At 36.4% G+C, this 22,236-nt stretch overlaps 1 protein-coding gene across 1 annotated transcript in view; it reads right to left on the reverse strand.

Annotated features, from left to right (window-relative positions):
* Positions 1-22,236, reverse strand: part of pcca (propionyl-CoA carboxylase subunit alpha) — a 644,470-nt gene that overhangs the window by 27,069 nt on the left and 595,165 nt on the right. The window contains exon 22 of the mRNA XM_039744810.1: positions 753-893. Coding sequence (XP_039600744.1) covers positions 753-893 — 141 coding nt within the window. The remainder of the gene's footprint in view (positions 1-752; positions 894-22,236) is intronic.

Raw genomic sequence — 22,236 nt, forward strand, 5'->3', positions numbered from 1 at the left:
GAAATGTGGAGGATAGGCCTCCATTGTTTTGTTTAAAATGCTAAAGCAACAGCCAGTGATTGTATCATAGCTATTTGTTCGAGCTGAGCTAGTAACGTCTTTCACTTAAAACCTGCACAATGCAGCAACAGGGCTAGTACTCTCAAGTAAAACAGCTGCTTCCACAGATAGCATCCCTTCTTCTTTCCACCCTCTCAAGTTTGAGATCCACTTTACAGCACCATACTTTACAAATATCAAACATATTGGAGTAAAACAAAAAAAAAATCTTGTCTGAAAAGAGAAACAGAATAGTATTTGCTCATGCAAATGAAAAGCAGAAACAAAGAGCTCAGGTTTCACAGCAAGAAACAAAAATAAAAACTACATTTCTTTTAAAAGATTGAGCACTTATTTAAAACATCATCTTACGTGCTGTAAAATAAGCAAATAGCTGACAACTGACTCTTAGACAAAACATCCCCTTAATTAAATTCACTTTTCTGATGTCCTTATTTTAACAGTAACATTGTCAGGAGTAATTCAGTAATCATACATTCTATTTTCTTTAATATCATGCACTCAGAGGAACTGTCCTCATTACAATGCACCATATTAGAGGATTTTTCTTTGTTTTCTAAGCATGAAATCTTATATTTCCAATACATTATTTGTTCCACTTCAGCAGCCGATTCCAAACTTTTTTTCCTTAACCTCTGCTAAGCACAAAGCAAACCCTCCTATTTGGTCAAATAATGGAGAAAAGTGTTTACCATATCACCAGGCTTGACAGAGACGGCTACCACTGAGCCAGGCATTGGTGACCTCAGGATGCTACCGCTGTCTTCTGGGACTTTCTCTGGCATGTGTTTGTTGAGGTCTGCCGCTTTTCTGTTGAGCACTTGGATTTTAAACTGAACAAAGAAAAGAACAACCACAAAGAGCTTTAGTTTTGATCACATTTTTTCCAAAACCATTTTCTTTCAAACTGGAACGTCTACATTTTCTAATAAACCTGGCTGGAACGGTTGATGCGATAGTGATTTCTCTACACATCAGCAATGCTGCTTGATATCTCACATCAAACATTTAGATACAACCAAATAGCTGAAAATATAATACATAAGCAGGGGGAAAAGATTAAATCTCAGAAAATTACATTACCAAAAACTAAACTTTTAAAAACACAAAAAGAAGACTATTGAAAAGGATGTACAACATACATAAAAGTGTAAGTTAGACAGATAAATAAACACAATATACATGCATTCCTGAATAAACAAAATGGTACATTATCTCCTAATAGAACAACCTAATGGGCAAAGTGCTGTCCAACATAACAGATTTTATACATTATAGTTGTAGGATTGATGAGTATATTATAGTCTGATTCTGAAGAGTTTTTCGACAATGATTGAAACCTTGACTCCTTTACATGAACTGCAATAGTGACATTTCTTTTGTGAGTAATTTTATTGTCAGCATTGTCTTCATAGACACACAGAAAAGAGGACTGAAAACATTTGCATGTCTAATAATCATGCACTTTGTGCATGTTATTTTTAAATACAAATTTGTTTATATAAACATATAAATATTTTTAAAATAAACTTTCTTTTCACATTTATTTGGAAGAGAGAGAGAGAGAGCATGCGCCGATTACAGTGTGTTGCTGCACCCACCACACGCCAGACCAGACCACCTGGATTGGGACCCGAGTGCAGCCATGCACTGGATGACAGTGAGGTTTTGTTTTGCTTTTTTTTTTTGTTTTTTTTACAATGGCTTTGAGTAAGAAACAAAAACAACAACAAAAAACTTTTTTGATGAATGACTCACTGTGAAACAGCTCACTTCAATACCCAAAGAAATCCAGTAGATGGCAATACATCTCTTTAATTTTAAAATTCCCAAGTTGATGAAAAACTTTAAATTATGTTGGATGTACCTCATTTGGATTTGAAAATGCATATACAGCAAAAGGAAAAGGAGCAGTAATAAATATTGATTGAGACCCATAGTTGATTACAGGGTCTGCAAACAAAATTCAGACATTCATAATAAAAAAAAGTCTTAGTCCTTTTTACCTTGAACTTAACTAAATTAAAAAGCTTTTTTTAAGGAAATAGGTTACATTGGAACAGTTTTAAGAAGCAGAATAGGATTACTACTCCATTGTATTTTATGTTATATAGGAGATTAAAAGAATAAAGTAACTAAATGATAGAAGAGTAGAATAGTATAGCATATGCATTTACAATCAATCATTTGCAATGAACAATATACATTTACAATTTCAACTCTGTCAATTTTTCAAATAACATTTACCAATATTATTACATGATTTACTGTTGATCACTTTATATATCTTATTCATTTGTAACACAGTTTTGCCCCCTCTGCCATCGTGCTGACCGCTCTAACAGGCACACATGCGATCTGCAGACACACCTATGCAGGCTCTGGTTAGCCAAGTCCGTCTACTCTTAAGTAAGAGGCTCCGTCAAATATTAATAATATTAATGCCACAATTAACTATAGATGTGCAGTCTAGGAGCTGAATATTAAAAAAGAACTTGTTTTCTTCTTTGATATTATTCATTTTAAATTACTCAATAATATACATTATACAATATCTTTGTAGAAATACATATACAAAGCATTTTTTACAGAAACATGTTCTAAGCATGGAATTGTAAAGTATTATGTTTTCAGCATAATTAAGAATAATTACATTTAAAAATGCTTTTCAAGCATCTATACACGTGTACTGTGAACCTGACATATCTTTGTTGACACTGACTGCATGAAAGTGCTAAATATTTTGGAAACAGACTTCAAGTTTAAAATTGCAAATTTTCCTTTAGCTAACTTCACAATATTTTTAAGATTAAAAAAAACTAAATTTGTTATTATTGTGCACACCCTCATTTTATCACGGAGAACGCTGTTTCTCTTCTTTCTTGCACTGTTATAAATTTGTTTAGCTAGTTTGTATTCTCTGTGCTTTGAAGCCTAATGACTGATTGTTTTTTAGTCCCACCTTTCTGGCAATCGTTTTTGTTATATACTGTAAATCCAAAGGAAAATCTCTAAATATGGCAATGAAGAAATGACATTTAAATTATTTTCTTTATTGTAAAGCCAGTATTTTCTAGGTACTCTGAAAGGTAACAATCCATTTGTAAAATGTTGCAACAAAAAAAAGAATTGCTGTAATACAGACGCTGTTAAGGTGCAGCTCTTCAGTTCAAGAACTGCGCTCACTTTGCTAATTAGAAGGAAAAACGTGAAATAAAAATGGCAAAAGTAAAATAAATTTAGTTTCTGGAAAAATAATGAAAAACATAATAAAAATCTCTTGTAAATTAATCATCATTGATGAGATGATCGGCAAAATAGGAAACACGCAAAGTATAGAGAGGCAGAAGGAGTTTGTGTAGTTCTAGCACATGAAGAAAATGTTGAAATCATATTTACAGAGAAAGGGCTTTAATGAAGAGGTAAAATATGTATCACAAGTTTTTGTTCTGTAACAGCCATATATGACAGACTGGTATATGCCTGTATTCAGTACTAATATCTTGGAAAATAAAAGGGCAGACAAATATTTCTTTTCATAGTACAGCGTTCTGAATCCTGAGCTTTAAGGGGATATGCAATGTAATAAACAATCTATTGTAACATTTGTGTCTCACAAATACTGTACAGTTAGAGGAGCACATTTAGGATGTGTAGAATTTGCACAGTAATACACATTTGTTGTGCCAAGACTTAGTCTTTCCAATGTCTCCCGAATTTCAAAACTGAAATGAGCAGTAGCATAAAAACTGAACTTGAGTTTATCTATGCCGCATCTTGATACTGTTAATGTACTCAATAAAATAAATAAATAAATAAATAAAACAAAAAAAAGCAGGGTGGCAGGTTGAATCTGGGAAAACTGGAAGGCTGCACAGTTGGGACTGGTGCAATTACAATACCTCATTTTCGATTTCAGTCTTTTAGGCAAACGTCGCACAACAGGATGGAGACAAATTAGGATGCTGTAGTGTCACATTCTGCACTGTTGGAATACTGTAATGTAAGGCCTCATCTGATTTGGAGGCTGGTTTTGACAGCCTTAAAGAAATCCTACATTTAACAGGCTGCTTTATGTAATTACACCATGTAGGCAGAGCCAAGTGGCAACTGACTACCTGGATTTGAGCCCACCATACAGCTAGTACGAATACCTTAGGCTCACTTTGTGACTCTGATCAACTTGCTTAGATTGCTTGTGCTTAAATTTCTGAGACTTTCCTCACAATGTGTTAATCAAGTGCTACATAATGGCATTCATTAAAAAAGCAATGTTTAATACAGAGAACAAAAGCTGAGAGCATCGTATAGCCAGTTGGGACCGTGTAGTAGTTCATTTGAATGGCCTCTGCTACACTGCAGAGCAAATCCCCATGCCTGTGCAGTGATGGATCGCATAAGCAGTTTAGACTGCTGCATCTGAATTGATTTAATCCAGTTTATTTTTGACTTTTTGTCAGATGTCAAGCCACTCTTGTTTCAAAGTCACAACAATACGTGCGCTGAAAGACAGAAGCACTGACAAAGAAAGATTTGGCATCATTTCCTGATTATTGTCCTACTTAAAAAAAAAAAAAAGCAACTCCAACAAGTCAAATACATAAAACATATACAGTACGTCTATGATGTGAGCATGCAGTACTTACGGGATATATAGTTTAGTACCTTTGGGTGAAGTTCCAAAGTACCTATTGACCTATCAGCTGCTTCAAAAGCACAACATGAAAAGCTCATAGCAGAAAAGGATATTGAAACTGTAACACCTCACTAAGAAGTCTGTCTGAAGGACAATAGCTTGGAGAGACTTGAATTGCTAAAAAAAAAAACTTTTAATGTTTTATCAATAAAGAATGTTTATTAAAAAAAAAACCTCATGAAATGAGTTTATTTTTGTAAAAACCTAGACATGTTGTTTGTCAACATAAAACATAGCTCTAATCAAGGAAGTCTGCCTTGATCTGTAGAATATGCCGCCAGTGTACAATAATGTTTGATCCTATTCTGTGATGATATGCAAACTGAAAGACACTCAAAATGCAAAAGAGCTGAAATACTCAACTAAACATCTGGGTTTAAGTAGAATTATTTAATAATACAGATGTAGGAAAGCACCAGAGGGTATTATATAACATTTTATTTGAGTAAACCTCCATTTAATAAAAGAAAATGGGGACCTAGCCTAATTCTAAGTGCAAAAAGAACCTTTGTTTGTAGATATTAGCAGGAGGTATTAAAACAAAAAATTAAATGAAATGCATTATACAAAAAAATACGGTGTCTGAATGCAGATTGAGCATGGCCAATGTCTTGGGTCATGTCAACTGTCAGGTATGAGGGACAGACAAATATGCAATGCTTTTTTGAACTTCATGGTTTCCTGACACTGTTCTCAGAATACCCATACAGTTAGGCACCCATTTCCTCCTCTTTTAAGGCAGAAGGACGACTCATTATAGACAGGGTGGGGAGGGCTGATGGTGGTTTAGTGGAGTAAATTTTTTTTTTTCTTGGATTTGCTGGGAAAGGGGTTGGAGATGCTTTTTTTTCCAGTGCATTTATATATGGGAATGAACAATTGCACAAGGCTTACTCAATACATTAGATCAATCAGGACCGATATCCTGAGGAAGTGCTCACGTACTGCCTAGACAGCTCACACAAACTGATATTTACGGAAACTCCTGAGTAAACCCCTACAATGTCTTTTTAAATCATGAAAGAACAAATGGTCTGTACAATATGTAATTCATGTGATGGCCTTTTTTGCAGCAAAATTAATTAACCCATAGGACCAAAATAAACATAAGAAAATCAAAAGCTAAACAAACAGATTGGATGAAACTACTTTCATTGTCTAGACTGAGCAGTTTAAACAAAATATCAAAAAAAGATAAAACATCCTTGCAAGTCACAGAGCTCTCTGAATATCTGCTGTCACTGAAACAGCCTGTTAGCATAACAGTTTGACAACTCCATCAGCGTAGTCTCAAGGTAGCTGTCAATCAGGATGCATCATTTAATTCAACAGCACTCCAAGGATTTTTTTTTTTGCAAAGCACATGACAGCACATCTACAACTCTATTTATGGATGCGCCCAGTTGTGTTTGCAACGTGGTCATAATTAGGGGGGAGATTGAGAGAGAGAGAGAGAGAGAGAGAGAGAGAGAGAGAAAACAGCAACAGGTCTTGATATTATTCCGACAACTCTTTATTTTGAGTACTGGTATGTAAAGCGCAATCCTGCTTTTCAGCAGTGGCATCAGGGTACATGACAAAAGCACTATTTTATTCAGCCTGGCTGGAGAGACAGAGCTTTATATGCAGCTCACTGTAATTAGATTAATGGTGTAGTGCTGTACAATGCAGACCCACTTCACATTAGATAGCATATGAATTAGGACAAACACTTATTTCAATTCCAGACAGAGAAAGCAGTGGCTAGGGTATTTAGCATACCCTTTACAGTGGAATGAGATGTTAATTGTGTGCCATTACCTCTAAACTGCTTGCTTGTTGTATTAATCACTGTGCTAATTGATGCAGAGATATAAATGTAGCCACAGGCAAGAAAGCAGTAGAATAAGAGCTGAAGATGGCGGATAAAGGATTATCGAGTAAACCATATGGAGATGGCACCGCTTTGAAACCCCCTGCTCATGCCCAACAGCACCACCACTTCTGAGAAATATTGTGCCAGTGAACAAAAAGTAATTTAAAAAATGCAAGAAAAATGCATTTCAAATGAGATGCCAGGCATGAAAGCACAATCCAGCTGCAGAGTAGGTATGTAGAAAAGTACAGTTTATAAGAAGTTATGATGTTGCACTGGAATTATTAGAAACAAAAATATTGTAAAAAAAAATAATAATAATAATTGCGGATTCATAATCACTTTAAAGAAGAAGCCCACCCTTTTAGGTAACATTACTCATTTCAATGTTTTCTAAAGTCTGTGTCTACACTATTTCTCAGTCCATTTCTAAAATAAATATATATACTGTATATATATATATATATATATATATATATATATATATATATATATATATATATATATAGTACACACACATATATGTACACAGTATATACACACACACACACAATTTAATTGTAATGCTTGATGATGAGGGAAGCAACCAACTGCATAAATAAAACATAGGCCATAATTAGATTTTCTGATTCTGTCATTGATTGTTCTCTACCCCATGATAGGCTTTGTGATTATTATTAGTTTATATATATTTTTCCACATGTTGTTATGTTACAGCCTTATTCCAAAATGGAATAAATTCATTTTTTTCCTCAGAATTCTACACACAACACCCCATAACGACAACGTGAAAAAAGTTAACTTGAGGTTTTTGCAAATTTATTAAAAATAAAAAAATTGAGAAAGCAAATGTACATAAGTATTCACAGCCTTTGCTCAATACTTTGTCGATGCACCTTTGGCAGCAATTACAGCCTCAAGTCTTTTTGAATATGATGCCACAAGCTTGGCACACCTATCCTTGGCCAGTTTCGCCCATTCCTCTTTGCAGTACCTCTCAAGCTCCATCAGGTTGGATGGGAAGTGTCTGTGCACAGCCATTTTAAGATCTCTCCAGAGATGTTCAATCGGATTCAAGTCTGGGCTCTGGCTGGGCCACTCAAGGACATTCACAGAGTTGTCCTGAAGCCACTCCTTTGATATCTTGGCTGTGTGCTTAGGGTCGTTGTCCTGCTGAAAGATGAACTGTCGCCCCAGTCTGAGGTCAAGAGCGCTCTGGAGCAGGTTTTCATCCAGGACGTCTCTGTACATTGCTGCAGTCATCTTTCCCTTTATCCTGACTAGTCTCCCAGTTCCTGCCGCTGAAAAACATCCCCACAGCATGATGCTGCCACCACCATGCTTCACTGTAGGAATGGTATTGGCCTGGTGATGAGTGGTGCCTGGCTTCCTCCAAACGTGACACCTGGCATTCACACCAAAGAGTTCAATCTTTGTCTCATCAGACCAGAGAATTTTGTTTTTCATGGTCTGAGAGTCCTTCAGGTGCCTTTTGGCAAACTCCAGGCGGGCTGCCATGTGCCTTTTACTAAGGAGTGGCTTCCGTCTGGCCACTCTACCATACAGGCCTGATTGGTGAATTGCTGCAGAGATGGTTGTCCATCTGGAAGGTTCTCATCTCTCCACAGAGGACCTCTGGAGCTCTGACAAAGTGACCATCGGGTTCTTGATCACCTCCTTGACTAAGGCCCTTCTCCCCTGATCGCTCAGTTTAAATGGCCGGCCAGCTCTAGGAAGAGTCCTGGTGGTTTTGAACTTCTTCCACTTACAGATGATGGAGGCCACTGTGCTCATTGGGACCTTCAAAGCAGCAGACATTTTTCTGTAACCTACCCCAGATTGTGCCTCGACACAATGCTGTCTCGAAGGTCTACAGACAATTTCTTTGACTTCATGCTTGTTTTGTGCTCTGACATGAACTGTCAACTGTGGGACCTTATATAGACAGGTGTGTGCCTTTCCAGATCATGTCCAATCAACTGAATTTACCACAGGTGGACTCCAATTAAGCTGCAGAAACATCTCAAGGATGATCATGGGAAACAGGATGCACCTGAGCTCAATTTTGAGCTTCATGGCAAAGGCTGTGAATACTTATGTACATGTTATTTCTCAATTTTTTTATTTTTAATAAATTTGCAAAAACCTCAAGTAAACTTTTTTCACATTGTCATTATGGGGTGTTGTGTGTAGAATTCTGAGGAAAAAAATGAATGTCATCCATTTTGGAATAAGGCTGTAACATAACAAAATATGGAAAAAGTGATGCGCTGTGAATACTTTCCGGATGCACTGTATATACATATATACACAATATATATATATATATATATATATATATATATATATATCTGCAAAAACATCAAGTATTATACAAATAGATTTGAACAGAACTTTAACAGGTCTGTTTACCTCATCCCACATATAACCATTTAATGCTAAAGCCCATCTTAACTACCTGATCATCATATCTCACACTCCCTTCTCGTGCTTGCAAAACTCCATGTAAAGTATTCATACTCAATTATTAACATTTTAGAGTTAAAGAAAAAAAAAGGGTAGCCCAGGTTCACTTCCCAGGTCCTCCCTGCATGGAGTTTGCATGTTTTCCCCGTGTCTGCGTGGGTTTCCTCCCGCAGTCCAAAGACATGCAGGTTAGGTGTATTGGCGATTCTAAATTGTCCCTAGTGTGTGCTTGGTGTGTGGGTGTGTGCCCTGCGGTGGGCTGGTGCCCTGCCCGGGGATTTGTTCCTGCCTTGCGCCCTGTGTTGGCTGGGATTGGCTCCAGCAGACCCCCATGACCCTGTGTTAGGATATAGAGGGTTGGATAATGACTGACTGACTGAAAAAAGAAACAAAATATGAATGTGTGATTTCTATCTTCTGTGTCTGTCACAGGCAAAACTGTCTTGCTGCACTCCAAGGATACATATGCTTAAAAATTGTACTCATAAAGCTGAACAGTAAAACATGCTGCTTTGTCCCACCTTGTGTGAAAGTGATAGAGAGCTGCTTAAAAATAAAATACTACATAATTGTTTGTATATTTAATACTGACATGCAGTACACCCTTAACTCTTAAATAAATCAATGAGATTTTTAGTGCACTTTAGTTTACCTCAAAAATGAAGATTTTTAAGAAAGACCACAATTTGTTTTAAATTTAAGCAGCAGATACAAAAATAGATCATATAAACATCACACTAATTTGGTGTATTAATTGATTCCTGACACTTATTACTTACTGTATCCACATGCAATTATGTTGTACAAAGTTAACAGTGACACAGATAGTTGATATGGATCTAAAAAAGGCAGAACGGCTAATCACCTGTTGGATTCACTTTTATGATCACCAAAAGAACAAGGAAAAGCTAATAAAATGCAATGTTTGTACTGGGGAAGAACCCAAATGGGAGCAGTCTTTCAAAAAACACATACTATACATTGAGGGCTCAGAAAATATAGAGATTAACATTAACTTTACATAGGTGTAAAAAAAAAATCCACCTTTGATGAAATTTCTTATCTGTAGTCAGAACTGATGTGAAAAGTTTAACTCAAAAATTGTAATGCTTGATGATGAGGGAAACAACCAACTGCATAAATAAAACATAGGCCATAATTATATTTTCTGATTCTGTCATTGGTGGTTGTCTACCTCATGATAGGCTTTGTGATTATTATTAGTTTAGATATTAATGATGTCCATATGTTTGACTGTACTTCAATGTAACATACTTAACAGTGTAACTATTTTGAAAACAATTATCCTTGTCATTGTTTCAGGGAACACAGATCTCAGGTTTGTCACACTTAAATCCTTTCTGGATGGGGCGCAGGTCCATAGTAGAATGCATACAAGCAAAGCAGCACATACTGTACACTTATATCATGGTAATTTTAGACTGGCCACATTACCTTTTGCACTGTAGGAGACAAGCCTGAAGGAACCCTCCAATTCTCAGTTCATAGCCATATTAACAGCAGTCATATTCATTTGAATGACTGATGTTTGGTACATTTGTAAGGCACTTTGGTTTACACCTTTAAAAACATGATTCACAAATTGATAAAAATAGCACAATGCTGGAAACCCAACTTGCTTGAAAAAAGATTTTTAGTTGTCACAATCCAGTTATTATTTACAGTATTACTCTGGTATGACTGAGTGTGGGCATGCATGAGACTATATCCTACAAACGCGCACTATATAAAAGTGCAGTGCTTAGGTCAAATAAAAGGCAGATTTCCACTATGATCACTGAATTATTTTATTCTGTTTGTGATACTTCATAAAAGAGTACAGTTATTTAGATGTAATAGTAACAGTAGTAGAAGCACTGTTGAAGATTAAAATGAATTTAATCTGATTTGAAAAACAATTAGATTTGCTATGCTGATGGTGAAATTTACATATCATATGTTGTTCTACAATATGCGTTTTTTTTCCACTTTATAGCAGTGTGAAGAAATACACACACTGCACAGGTTTCTGCCTTTGCGGCTAGATATTCAGTCAAGCAGGTGTTGAAAGCTTCTTTTGACTTGTCTTTCAGATTTCCTTTGTTCCATGCCAATTGCTCTGAATTTACTGGTGTTGATGATAATAATAGTGTTGGGTATCTATTGATTTGCTGTGGCACTCTCATTGTGAGATCACTCATTGAGACATTCATCCTGTTCCTTTAATTAGGGACCGCACAAGTCCCTCTTAATACTGGTACTTGACGGAGATACTTTGAAGCAGAAAAGCACTGTTTAAAATACATTTTATACACACACATATATACATATATATATATATATATATATATATATATATATATATATATATATATATATATATATATATACACACATACATATACACACACACACACACACACACACGTGTAACTGTCAGCACACACCAGCTTGTCAACATAAAACAGAAGTTAGCATCACTGAGTGTATAGTACAAAACCCATATACCATCAAAGCACACAAATAAAAATAGAATGCTTTAAAAATCATTGATGTATAGAAATCAGTAATTATGCAAAATATATATCCTGCTTTTCAATAAACAAACATGAGGAAGTTTTCAAACACTAAGCAACTTAATAAAATATTTACAGTAACATGTATTAGTCAAATGCTGTGAATGATCTTTAGCACATACAAGTATACAAAAACAGCTTGTCATTATGACATTATGTGAAATATTCAGTTTTCCTTCTGTTAATTCTTTGGCACTGCTGCCATTTAAGTGAAATTCACATACTGAACAGACAGACGACTCTGAGGTGGAGCACAGCACTTGTTTTTGAGCTCCAAAATGGATTAATGCCCCAACTTCTGTTATCTCTGTCATGATGAGAAACAATTTCCTGTCACATTCTTTCCATAAAGACTGGTGTTCCAAGTGTATCAACAGCATCGATAGAGTGGCCTATGGCTATTGCTTGGAGAAATTGCCAGTACAATATGCAGGTCACGGACTTAAGAAAGCACATTTAACAACAGTAACCACAAATATCGTGTATCTCTTGGTATTCATGAAATATTGCGCTGAAAAAATATTAAAGCACAAATGCTGCCTAAGTCAGCTAAGTGATAACCAATTGCTACAGTCCACTCTTGTCTCATGCATTTAACAAAACTGTGAAAGATTAAGTACAATATAAAACATCTCAGCAGAAGAGGAAAAAAACTGCGTTGTTTTTTCACTCTGAGGTTTTTGATGTATCACGTGCATTCGGTGCATTGTTTTAAATGTTTTATTTTTTTCCTCCTTAAATCATCCATCTTATTCTTTATGGAACAACATCATTTATTACCTGCATTTTAGTGAGTAGGAGTGTTTCTCTTTATTTTAAATCATGCTCCCACCTACACATCTTCTGTGAAATTTACTTAATCCTTCTCCGAGTCCCAGGGGTCACAGCCTAACCCATATGCACTGAGCAAAAGGCAAGAAGCATCCCTGGACAGGGTGCCAGCCATCACAGAGTACACTTGTGCACACATCCATACTTAGCCACACACGGGGCTAATTCAGAGTTGGCAATTACCCTAAAATATTTGGAGTGTGGAAGCAATTCTGAAGAATTTAGTAAAAATGCAAAAAAACAAAAAAATGTAACGCTGTAAAGGGCATGAAAGCTTCACATAAAAATCTTTCGGGCCTAAATTCACAACCAGTCTCCAAGAATGTCTTCTTATATAATACGCTACCGTGGCTGTTCGTTTGTCTGTCCAGGATTTTAAATCACTTGTAGCTCGCAAACGGTTTCACCTGTTGACCTGAAATTTGGTACACATATACTATGTGACGTCTACTATCCGCTTTCGGGGTGATGATTTTTATTACTCTTTTTATTTTTATTTTATTTTACTGTAGAATCAATTCTCGGCAGCGCGCAGCAGGACAGCCGTGCTGCACATGCGTACGGGTGCCGTTTTCATTCCCTACCACCTTCGCAGTCACTTCCCCTGCCTCTTCATATCTTTAATCATTCTTAAAGCAGATTGAAGAATTAAGTGCCAGCTTAAGTGAAAAATGAAGAAAAACACACTACGTAATTGCAACACAAAAACTAACTAGATCAGTTTTAACGTGAAAACATGCTGACGGAAGAAGAGAAGCAGCGGGCCAGTACAGTGGTGAAAAGAAGAGCTGCTAAGGAAGCAGCAAGCACATCAACCTCAGAGCAAATGAATGCTAAACGTACAGAGAAAGAGTATGGAAACTATAAATCAAGTGTATTCACTGCGCGCTGTCGTGCAGTACGCCTTTACTGGTCTTTTCATAATATCCGACAACACCGCAATCATTCTACAACAACAATGGAAGAGTACAAAGAAACTTCTTGCTTATTTGTTTTGAAGCTCTCATGTAAGATGTACGTTTTCACACTTCTGTAACAGAAAAGTTTGGACGGCAATGCAGCATTCCTTTGAAAGTCTGGAAGTGACTTGACTGCCACATATTATTTACTGAGAAAGTGTCATGTAGCATTATTAATGTGTGGGAAAATATGCATGAAAAGATGAACTGTAAAGAAGCCTTCCAAAGTTACAGTCTTAAATGTATTAAACAATCTGAGTTAAGTTCTGGAAGAAAGCAAAATGACATAACTAACAATAAAAGTGGAACTATTGTTAAAACAACATGGATTAACTTTAATGGCAGTGTTCTGGAAATGCAATATTGATCAACCTAACCACTCCAGTTTCAGGAATTTGATTAAAACACTTGACAGTGTGACATTAAATACTAAGACTCTCAAGTCTTAGCGCCAGTTACTTTTAAAGCGATGGTAAAATGAGATACTTCTTTTGCCACAGGTAGAAATTAAGAACGTATAATAAAAGAAAATATATGGCAGATAAAATTCAGTACTCTAGAAGCTAGAATATTTCATTCTTCTATTATTAAGCCACTTGCTTTTGCAATAATAATATCTGTGCCCACTTGTAGATTTAATACCATAAATTAATACAATATAAACTTATGCAACCAAATTTGAAAATGTTATATGTACTATACCAAAATATTCAGTTTTATTATCCAATCTTTGATTTAACATTCAGGTCTAGTTCAGCTTTTTTAGATAGATAGGCAAGTGGAAGTTGTTGCATTCACAAAACAGGACAATTTATATTCTCAAATAGGCTACGTTTATGCTTTCTTTTAAAAAAATCTCCTGCTCATAGGATACAGGAGATATTACTGACTTTTTGATTAACTGATAGATATTGGTGTTTTATATCTACAGTGAAAGCAAAAGACTGAAAATCACATTCAGTGTGCTTTTCATCTTTAGTGCTAGGTGTCAAATGTTTGTACCCTATATTCAGTCAGTGACACTGAATACTTCCGAGTAGTGTTGTGTGGTATACCGGTACAAAAAAACTACTGAAATTCATAAGTTCAAAAACGATAATATATGATACTAGTACGATATTGGTACTAGCAGCTAATGACTGAATACCAGTACCTCGCACTTTTGCCCCATAATGCCTCCAAGGCAACCCTGCCTCCAGTCTTTGAAGCAATATTTGTATAACAGAAAGCTGGAAACTCTAAGAGGACAATTTCTGAGTTATAATATGTGTATATTAGCGTGCTAGAGGGGGAAATACTCGATTAAAAATTTATGAGCCTCAGATGGACTCTGGTAGAACCGAGAATTAGTGTGGCGATTGAATTACATCTGCAAGTGTGCTTTCCAGGGGGACAAAGCAGCTGGGAGCCAGAGGGTATACAGTCCTTCGGTATCATTTTAGTACTGAGGTTTAAAAGCTGGGATCAGGACCAAAGTCAAAATGTTACTGCCAATCTAGCACTGCTTCTGAGTGATTTGTGGTGTCTAGAGGTCCTTCTGTCATGCCCCTAACTTTGCCCATTTAAACCCTCACATCATCTCAGCAGCTCTTGCCTTCTTTTTTCAGTCAATATCATCCTTGTTCCCTTTATGCTAACATTTTGGGCATCCTACTTGCTAAACAGTTTGAAAAATGATCAGAGCATGAATCAACCTTCCTAACAATGATGGACAGTTCATTCTGGCCAAACTCAAAATTGTTTAACACTTGGTGTTAAATGATTATAGAATTTAGGTATTTATTTTGCATTTAATTAAAAATATTTCAACTGTGATTATATAAAGATACTGTAACATGCAGGCACTCTTTTGTAGTAGAGTTTCACTTGCCGGCACAAATTCACTGGTAATATTTAATCCTTATAAACGAATGTTTAATGATGTTAATTACTGTTTTTTTAATAGCTGGAGGACAGAGTCCAAATTGATTTGTTGTATAGCTTCACTTTACAACATGATAAATCAGCTTACTTGAAGATGTATTTCTGCTTTTGCTGATGAGCTATCTGTCGTAACAGGTGATGGACACATTCATCCATAACTTTCAAAACACATTAGTGTCAAAGAAAACAATTAAAGAAGAGGTGTTAAACTCCAGCAGGCTATGTTATGAAATGTAGGCACACACTGCACTAAGCTGGACGGTTAAATGAAAACGACAGCCACTCAGTATCAGTGCTGAACTTCAGGCAAGATGATGGAAGTTAAAAGGAATGCACAAGGCAGCAGTCAACTGATACAGTATGGCAAAATAAGGAACATGAATACAGCTTTTCTTAGCCAGAAGCTTTCTACTTAAAATAAACTGATAAAGGAAAGGTCCCATTGAATATTTTATTTCGCACAGCTGTTAAGAAAACAATTTACTTTCATTTTTAAGAAAATATTTCAGCGTTACTGATCATATTTTTGAAACAATAAAAGTTAATTCTGCATAAGGCCATAATTTATATGATGCCAGAAGAAGGCACAGATGGGTAATGAAGCGTTCATCATCTTTTCCACAGGCATTACTTTTGCAAAACAACCAGGGTAAATAAATTTAACAAAACAGGTCTAGATCTCTAATGACTAATGGGCTACAAAAATCTTTTGTTGGTCTGTCAGTGGGAGCAAATGCTCAGTTTGTTTGAAAGACTCAGCTTCATCGAAAGCTGGCAGAAATCCAGAATACTGTAGATGATCACAGGGCCTGTAAAGATGAATACAAGTGGTGGAAGGTCTTTTTTTTTTAGGAATGGACAAACCAATTGGTGTTACAAGTGGTTTAACTGGATACATATGCTCAGTATGAACCCATTACAAAGCACCAGTGATGTCAGCACAAAAAAACCTAGTGCATTCCTGAGGTGCAGTGACTCAGGACTGGGGCAGCGTTCATGTGTAGTCCTTGTCATCTTTTTGCACACGCTTTATAATTTACATATTTAAGACAACTAAAAAATATTTAAATATTTGTATTTTGCTTATCAATTACAAACGATCAGTTACAGACAGTATAGCAGCGCAACACAGCATCTTACCTCAAGTGACATGATGTAGCAGCGTGTAAAACAAAGGATGCTTAAAGCTGACAAAATAAAGATGCCCTTTTAATAACACCATTCATAATCAGCTATGAGGAAAATGCATGGAAACCTTGTGTGAATTCATACATAATACGGTGTTCAAATCAGAAATATGTACTGTAAGGAGTATTCTGTACAGTACACAGAAATTTTAAAAATATCACGTAACAAGTCACAATAGCTAATTGAAACTGTTTGAAATAAAAAGTAAGTATCCTATATATTATTTTTAATTGATTACGAATTAAGAAACTACTTGCAAAAAAAAACAAAAAAAAAACCCTGTGTATTAAATCGACACTGCCGATCTCGGTGAATGTGATGTATTTAATCAACACAGCAGAACATAACATTCTTAGACCTGCTTAATCCAATTCAAGGCTTTGTGCTCTGGAAGGACAGGGTGCTAGTCCATCACTGAGCATACTCACACGAAGCCTCATGCTCGTCCTGTCTGGATTCAGTAATTGTACTAACCCTCACATTTAAGGGAGGAAACCTGGACTGGGATTCAAACCCCGAATGCTAGATTTGTTAGGTGACAATTCAAATTGATCAGCATGCAGAAAAAACTTTTTCTTGCAAAACGTGTTATCAGAGTCAAAAACATTTCAAAATATTGACAGTAGAGTGCTGGCATATATCAAATAAAGATACAAAGCCTTGATAGTGATCACACTACTTTGCATGAGTTTAAGTTAAGTTTTGAGGCAATCAAGACCTTCCAACTTCAGTACTTGTGATAAAAGTTTATATGGTGTTACATCACCCACTGTTTGGAATTGCGTTCTTTAAATTGAATCTTTGTTTGTGAAGCACACTTATTTACAACAATGACATCCCATCTGAAAACTGTGTTTGAAAAGCTATTGTATTTTTGCAAGCCTTCCACTAACAATATACTGTACACTGGCATCCCAAACTTAAGTTTGATGAATGTAATTTTTTTTCAATGGCTGACAATACAGAACTAAATGACTACAGCAAGTTTAAAAATGCAGTTAGCAATTTTGTGTTATCCCATCAATGAATGATATTATTAAATTCAATTGGGTTGACTACAATGCCTTCCTGTTTGTCACAAAATCAACTTCCAAAACAATGTTATGCATTGCGTCATGCATGAGCATCATAGGGTCATTATCTAGGATTTGTAATACCATTGTGAGCAGTGAGGGGGCGCTGCTGCTAACTGTTGTCATCCTTTGCCTTCACAGTTCCGAAAAAACTTTGACATTGCAAAGGTAACTACACAACTTACTTAGTTAACATCAAACATTCAGGGTTGGGGCTATGTCCCTGTACCACTGAATATAGCTCTTTTGATGCTTAACATTCAAATTAAGCTTTTAAAAAAAACATTTTCCCTTTTGCTCTCAATACGTGACCTTAATTTTGACCTTTTATCCTTACTTGCCTGATGTATTGCCCAACTAATTATCTATGGCAGGAGTCTCAAAATCAGGTCTTGGAGTCTACAGTGGCTGCTGCTTTTTCTACAATACTATTTCTACTTTCTAACTGCATCAGTTTCTTAACTAGGCTTCTTGTTTCTTATTTCTCATCTCAACTTATAAAAGTGGGCAAAATTCTGTTGTTTCTGGGCTACGGTATAGTTTGCACTTTTTTTCTAGGGACTGTTTAAATTCATATTTTTGCTTGTTTTCTTAATTAGATCTTTCATTACTGTATTCGCCTCCTTGGTAAGTACAAAAATACTCATTAGAATCGCACTTTATATCTCAGGATATCATCTATTCTCTGACATTATTTAACAGTATATTTAGTGTCTGTAATTCCCTGATTAAAGACAGTTCTCTTCAAAAGGCAGAAAATATTCATTTATTAATTACAGAAACAAGTGCAAATTATATCACACTAGCAGAATACCCGCGCTTCGCAGCGGAGAAGTAGTGTGTTAAAGCAGGTATGAAAAAGAAAAGGAAAAATTTTAAAAATAACGTAACATGGTTGTTAATGTAATTGTTTTGTCATTGATATGAGTGTTGTTCTCATTATCTATCTATGTATGTATATATATATCTCTATCTATCTATCTATTATATATATATATATATATATATATATATATGTTGTTCTCATATCTATCATATATATATCTCTATCTATCTATCTATATATATATATATACCCGCGCTTGGCAGCGGAGAAGTAGTGTGTTAAAGAAGGAAAGAGAAAGAAAAGGAAACATTTTGAAAATAACGTAACATGATTGTCAATGTAATTGTTTTGTCACTGTTATGAGTGTCGCTGTGATATATATATATATATAGCAAAATACCGCGCTTCGCAGCGATGTTATGTGTTAAAGAAGTTATGAAAAGAAAAGGAAACATTTTAAAAATAATGTAACATGATTGTCAAAGTAATTGTCTTGTGTATTTGGCGGCAGCGCCACGAAGTTGCTTTCGGCAGCTGCATCAGAAAATGTACCACGACGTCTGACACGCCTCCTTTTTACTGTTTTTTCACAGCTTGGATTGCTGCTGTCATATACACACACACACACACACACAAACACACACACACACACACACATATATATATATACACATACATATATACACATACATATCTTCATATCTATATACATATCTACATATACACACACATATATATACATATATACATATATATATATATATATACATACACACATATATATATATATATACATACATATCTATATATATATATACACACATACATACACACACACAAATTATATATATGTGTGTGTGTGTGTGTGTATATATATATATATACACATACATATACTTGTGTGTATGTTTGTATGTGTCTATATGTGTGTGTATAGGTTTGGTCACTGAGTGCAAGGGAAAAATAATAAATTATAGTCTATAAGTTATTAAACAGTAAAACATTAACGTTTTAAGAAGTACAGGTACATTGAAATTACATTTTCTATGTGAGCGTTCAAATTTGTGCCTCTGGTAATGTGCCTTACCGGCATTTAAAGAAAATTAGTTTTGTGTCCTCTGCAGTGTTAAGAGAGAAAGGCTTTGGTTTGGGATAAAAGGAAAAAGGTGTAAAGAAAGGAAAGTTGCCTTTTTCTTTTATATAGTATAGAGATGTGTTCGCTGACATTATGATCGCCTTTTGGGGACAGTCGCAGTGGGTCTTGTGTAGACTGGTGAGACGTCCCGCGTCATTAATCGGCTGTGATGGCACTGTCAGTCCTCCACTCGTGTGCGTGTCTTCATAATCGAGGTGAGGACCTGATAATCGTATCGTGCAAAAGAAAGTGTGAATCGCCTTAATATTATTTTGCCGTGGTGTAGAAAAGGGGTCCCGTGTTTGCACTTGTCTGGGCTATAGCGCAGGGGGAGGATGAAAAAATTAAAAGTGCTCACTTTGACTTAAGGCAGAAGCGCAGTCAGCATCTCAAAGGCCGGCACAGCTATGCACGCGCTGGCTGCTCGACTTTTGCTGGGCAGGAGACCCCAGTTTTTGCAGACACTTCATGATATCAAAAGTCTCAGCGCTCTTTGGAGGTCATTCATATATATATATATATCAAAATACCCGCGCTTCGCAGCGGAGAAGTAGTGTGTTAAAGAAGTAATGAAAAAGAAAAGGAAACATTTTAATAATAACGTAACATGACTGACATTGTCATGAGTGCTGCTGTCATATATATGCCTGCCTAAATAAGTCACCCTCGCTTTGCTCTTACTTTTTACCGTTCATTTAATCATGGCTAGTGGCGGAAAAATTATAAAATGGAAGGAGGATGGCTTTACCAAAACAATTATTGATGGCGAATCGATTATTCATAAAGCTTGAATTGGTGATCTGTTTTTCTGTGTTAACCTCATATTTTTCATACTTCTTCTCAAACTAAGGTGGTGCGAGGGTAAAATGAATCGGGATGCGCTGATCAATGTAATCAGTGTACCAGGAAATCATGCATTGACAAAAGCTCCCTTTGCTTGTAATGCAAAGTGTGATTAAATGCATTATTTTTAACGTTATGGAGCACATGCATCGAAGCTTCTCAGCTGTGCTTGTGCTAAGAAAAGGAAAGATTTTAAAAATAACGTAACACGATTGTCAATGTGACCTTTTGTAAGTAGTGCCTGGAGGATTCAGTGTGGAGAAACTCTAGAGACACGTGTGTATTAACTTGTGGATTTTTCTGTGAGTATTTGGTGGCAGTCTGACGAAGTTGCTTCGGAAGACGGCGTTAGCCGCGGAGCTCAGCTCAGAGCGAAATGAGGTGGGAGGGAGATGATGACGTGACTCCCCACCCGCCTTAACTGTCAATCCCCACAAACACAGTCTCGAATTTGCATAAGCACACCCCTTCACCTACAATTTTAACTTAGTTACAAAGTGATCAAAACTCGTTTATATCCTCGTCCTCTCATTAAACTTGTATCCCGCATTACCTGTGGGCATGTGAAACGCCAGCGGTAGCCTGTCTATGAACTTAATTTAAAGTTTAGGTTTACACCTTGCTTTCTTTCCGAGGTAGCAGCACTCATGAATATGGTAGTATATGTCACTCGCCGCTTCTTATTGTTTAGCTGCCTTCTCAATTATATAATGCATGTTTTCTTAAGCGCTTTTGGAGGTCTTCCTGGTTTTCTACGCACTGCGTTGACAGTCAGTTCACGTGATTACGTGGAGGCGTGATGATGTCACACGAAACTCCGCCCCACGTCATTTCAGCTCAACTCCATTACAGTTAATGGAGAAAATACCTGCCAGTTATGACCATTAGGCGTAGAATTTCGAAATGAAACCTGCCCAACTTTTGTAAGTAAGCTGTAAGGAATGAGCCTGCCAAATTTCAGCCTTCTACTTACACGGGAAGTAGGAGAATTAGTGATGAGTCAGTGAGTGAGGGCTTTGCCTTTTATTACTATAGATTAGTTGCTGATAATTAGAAAGTAATGCTACATACATCATTGTTAAATGTTGCAGTAATGTGAGGAACAGCATTATTTTAAAAGAAATAATGTAATACCCTTGTACACACTAGTACTGTGAGTGATGTGCAGAGTGAAGGCAGACCTCTGAGTTTTTCCCAGTTGCTTCTGGGTTGCGTCAGAAGTGTGTTCTTCCTCCTACTCTGTTCCATGCTTACATAGACTGGGTTGTGGGGCATCTGTTGGTGAAGAAAGATTCACTGATTTTGACATTGCTGATGATGCTCTGATCTTCATGGAGTCAATTGAAAGTCGAGAGACTGAGTGAGGAGTCTAAGTGTCTGAGCTTGCAAGTGTCCTGAATAAAAACCAAGATCCAGGCCTTTAATGGCCTCTTGGGCACAGCCACCGTCAGTGTGTCTGTCAGCGGAAAGAATGTCGACTTTTTTGACAAGTTTACTTACCTTGGAAGCAACATTCGTGTCTCTGGTGACTCTTCCTATGAAGTCAGTAGACGGATTAGGAAAGCATCGGGGTCATGACATCACTGGAAAGGGGTGTGGTGCTCCCAATATATTTGCAAAAGGACGAAGGTCAGAGTCCTGGTACTTCCTGTTTGCTATATGTTTGCGAGATGAAGACTGGACTCCTACAGTACTAAGTCTCTTTGGAGAATCCTTGGGTATCACTGGTTTGACCTTGTGTCGAATCAGCGGTTGCTCACAGATTCCCAAACAAACATTACCTGCATTGTGAGGGAGCATCAATT

This window comes from Polypterus senegalus, chromosome 2, assembly GCF_016835505.1.
Source record: "Polypterus senegalus isolate Bchr_013 chromosome 2, ASM1683550v1, whole genome shotgun sequence".
Classification (NCBI taxonomy): domain Eukaryota; kingdom Metazoa; phylum Chordata; class Cladistia; order Polypteriformes; family Polypteridae; genus Polypterus; species Polypterus senegalus.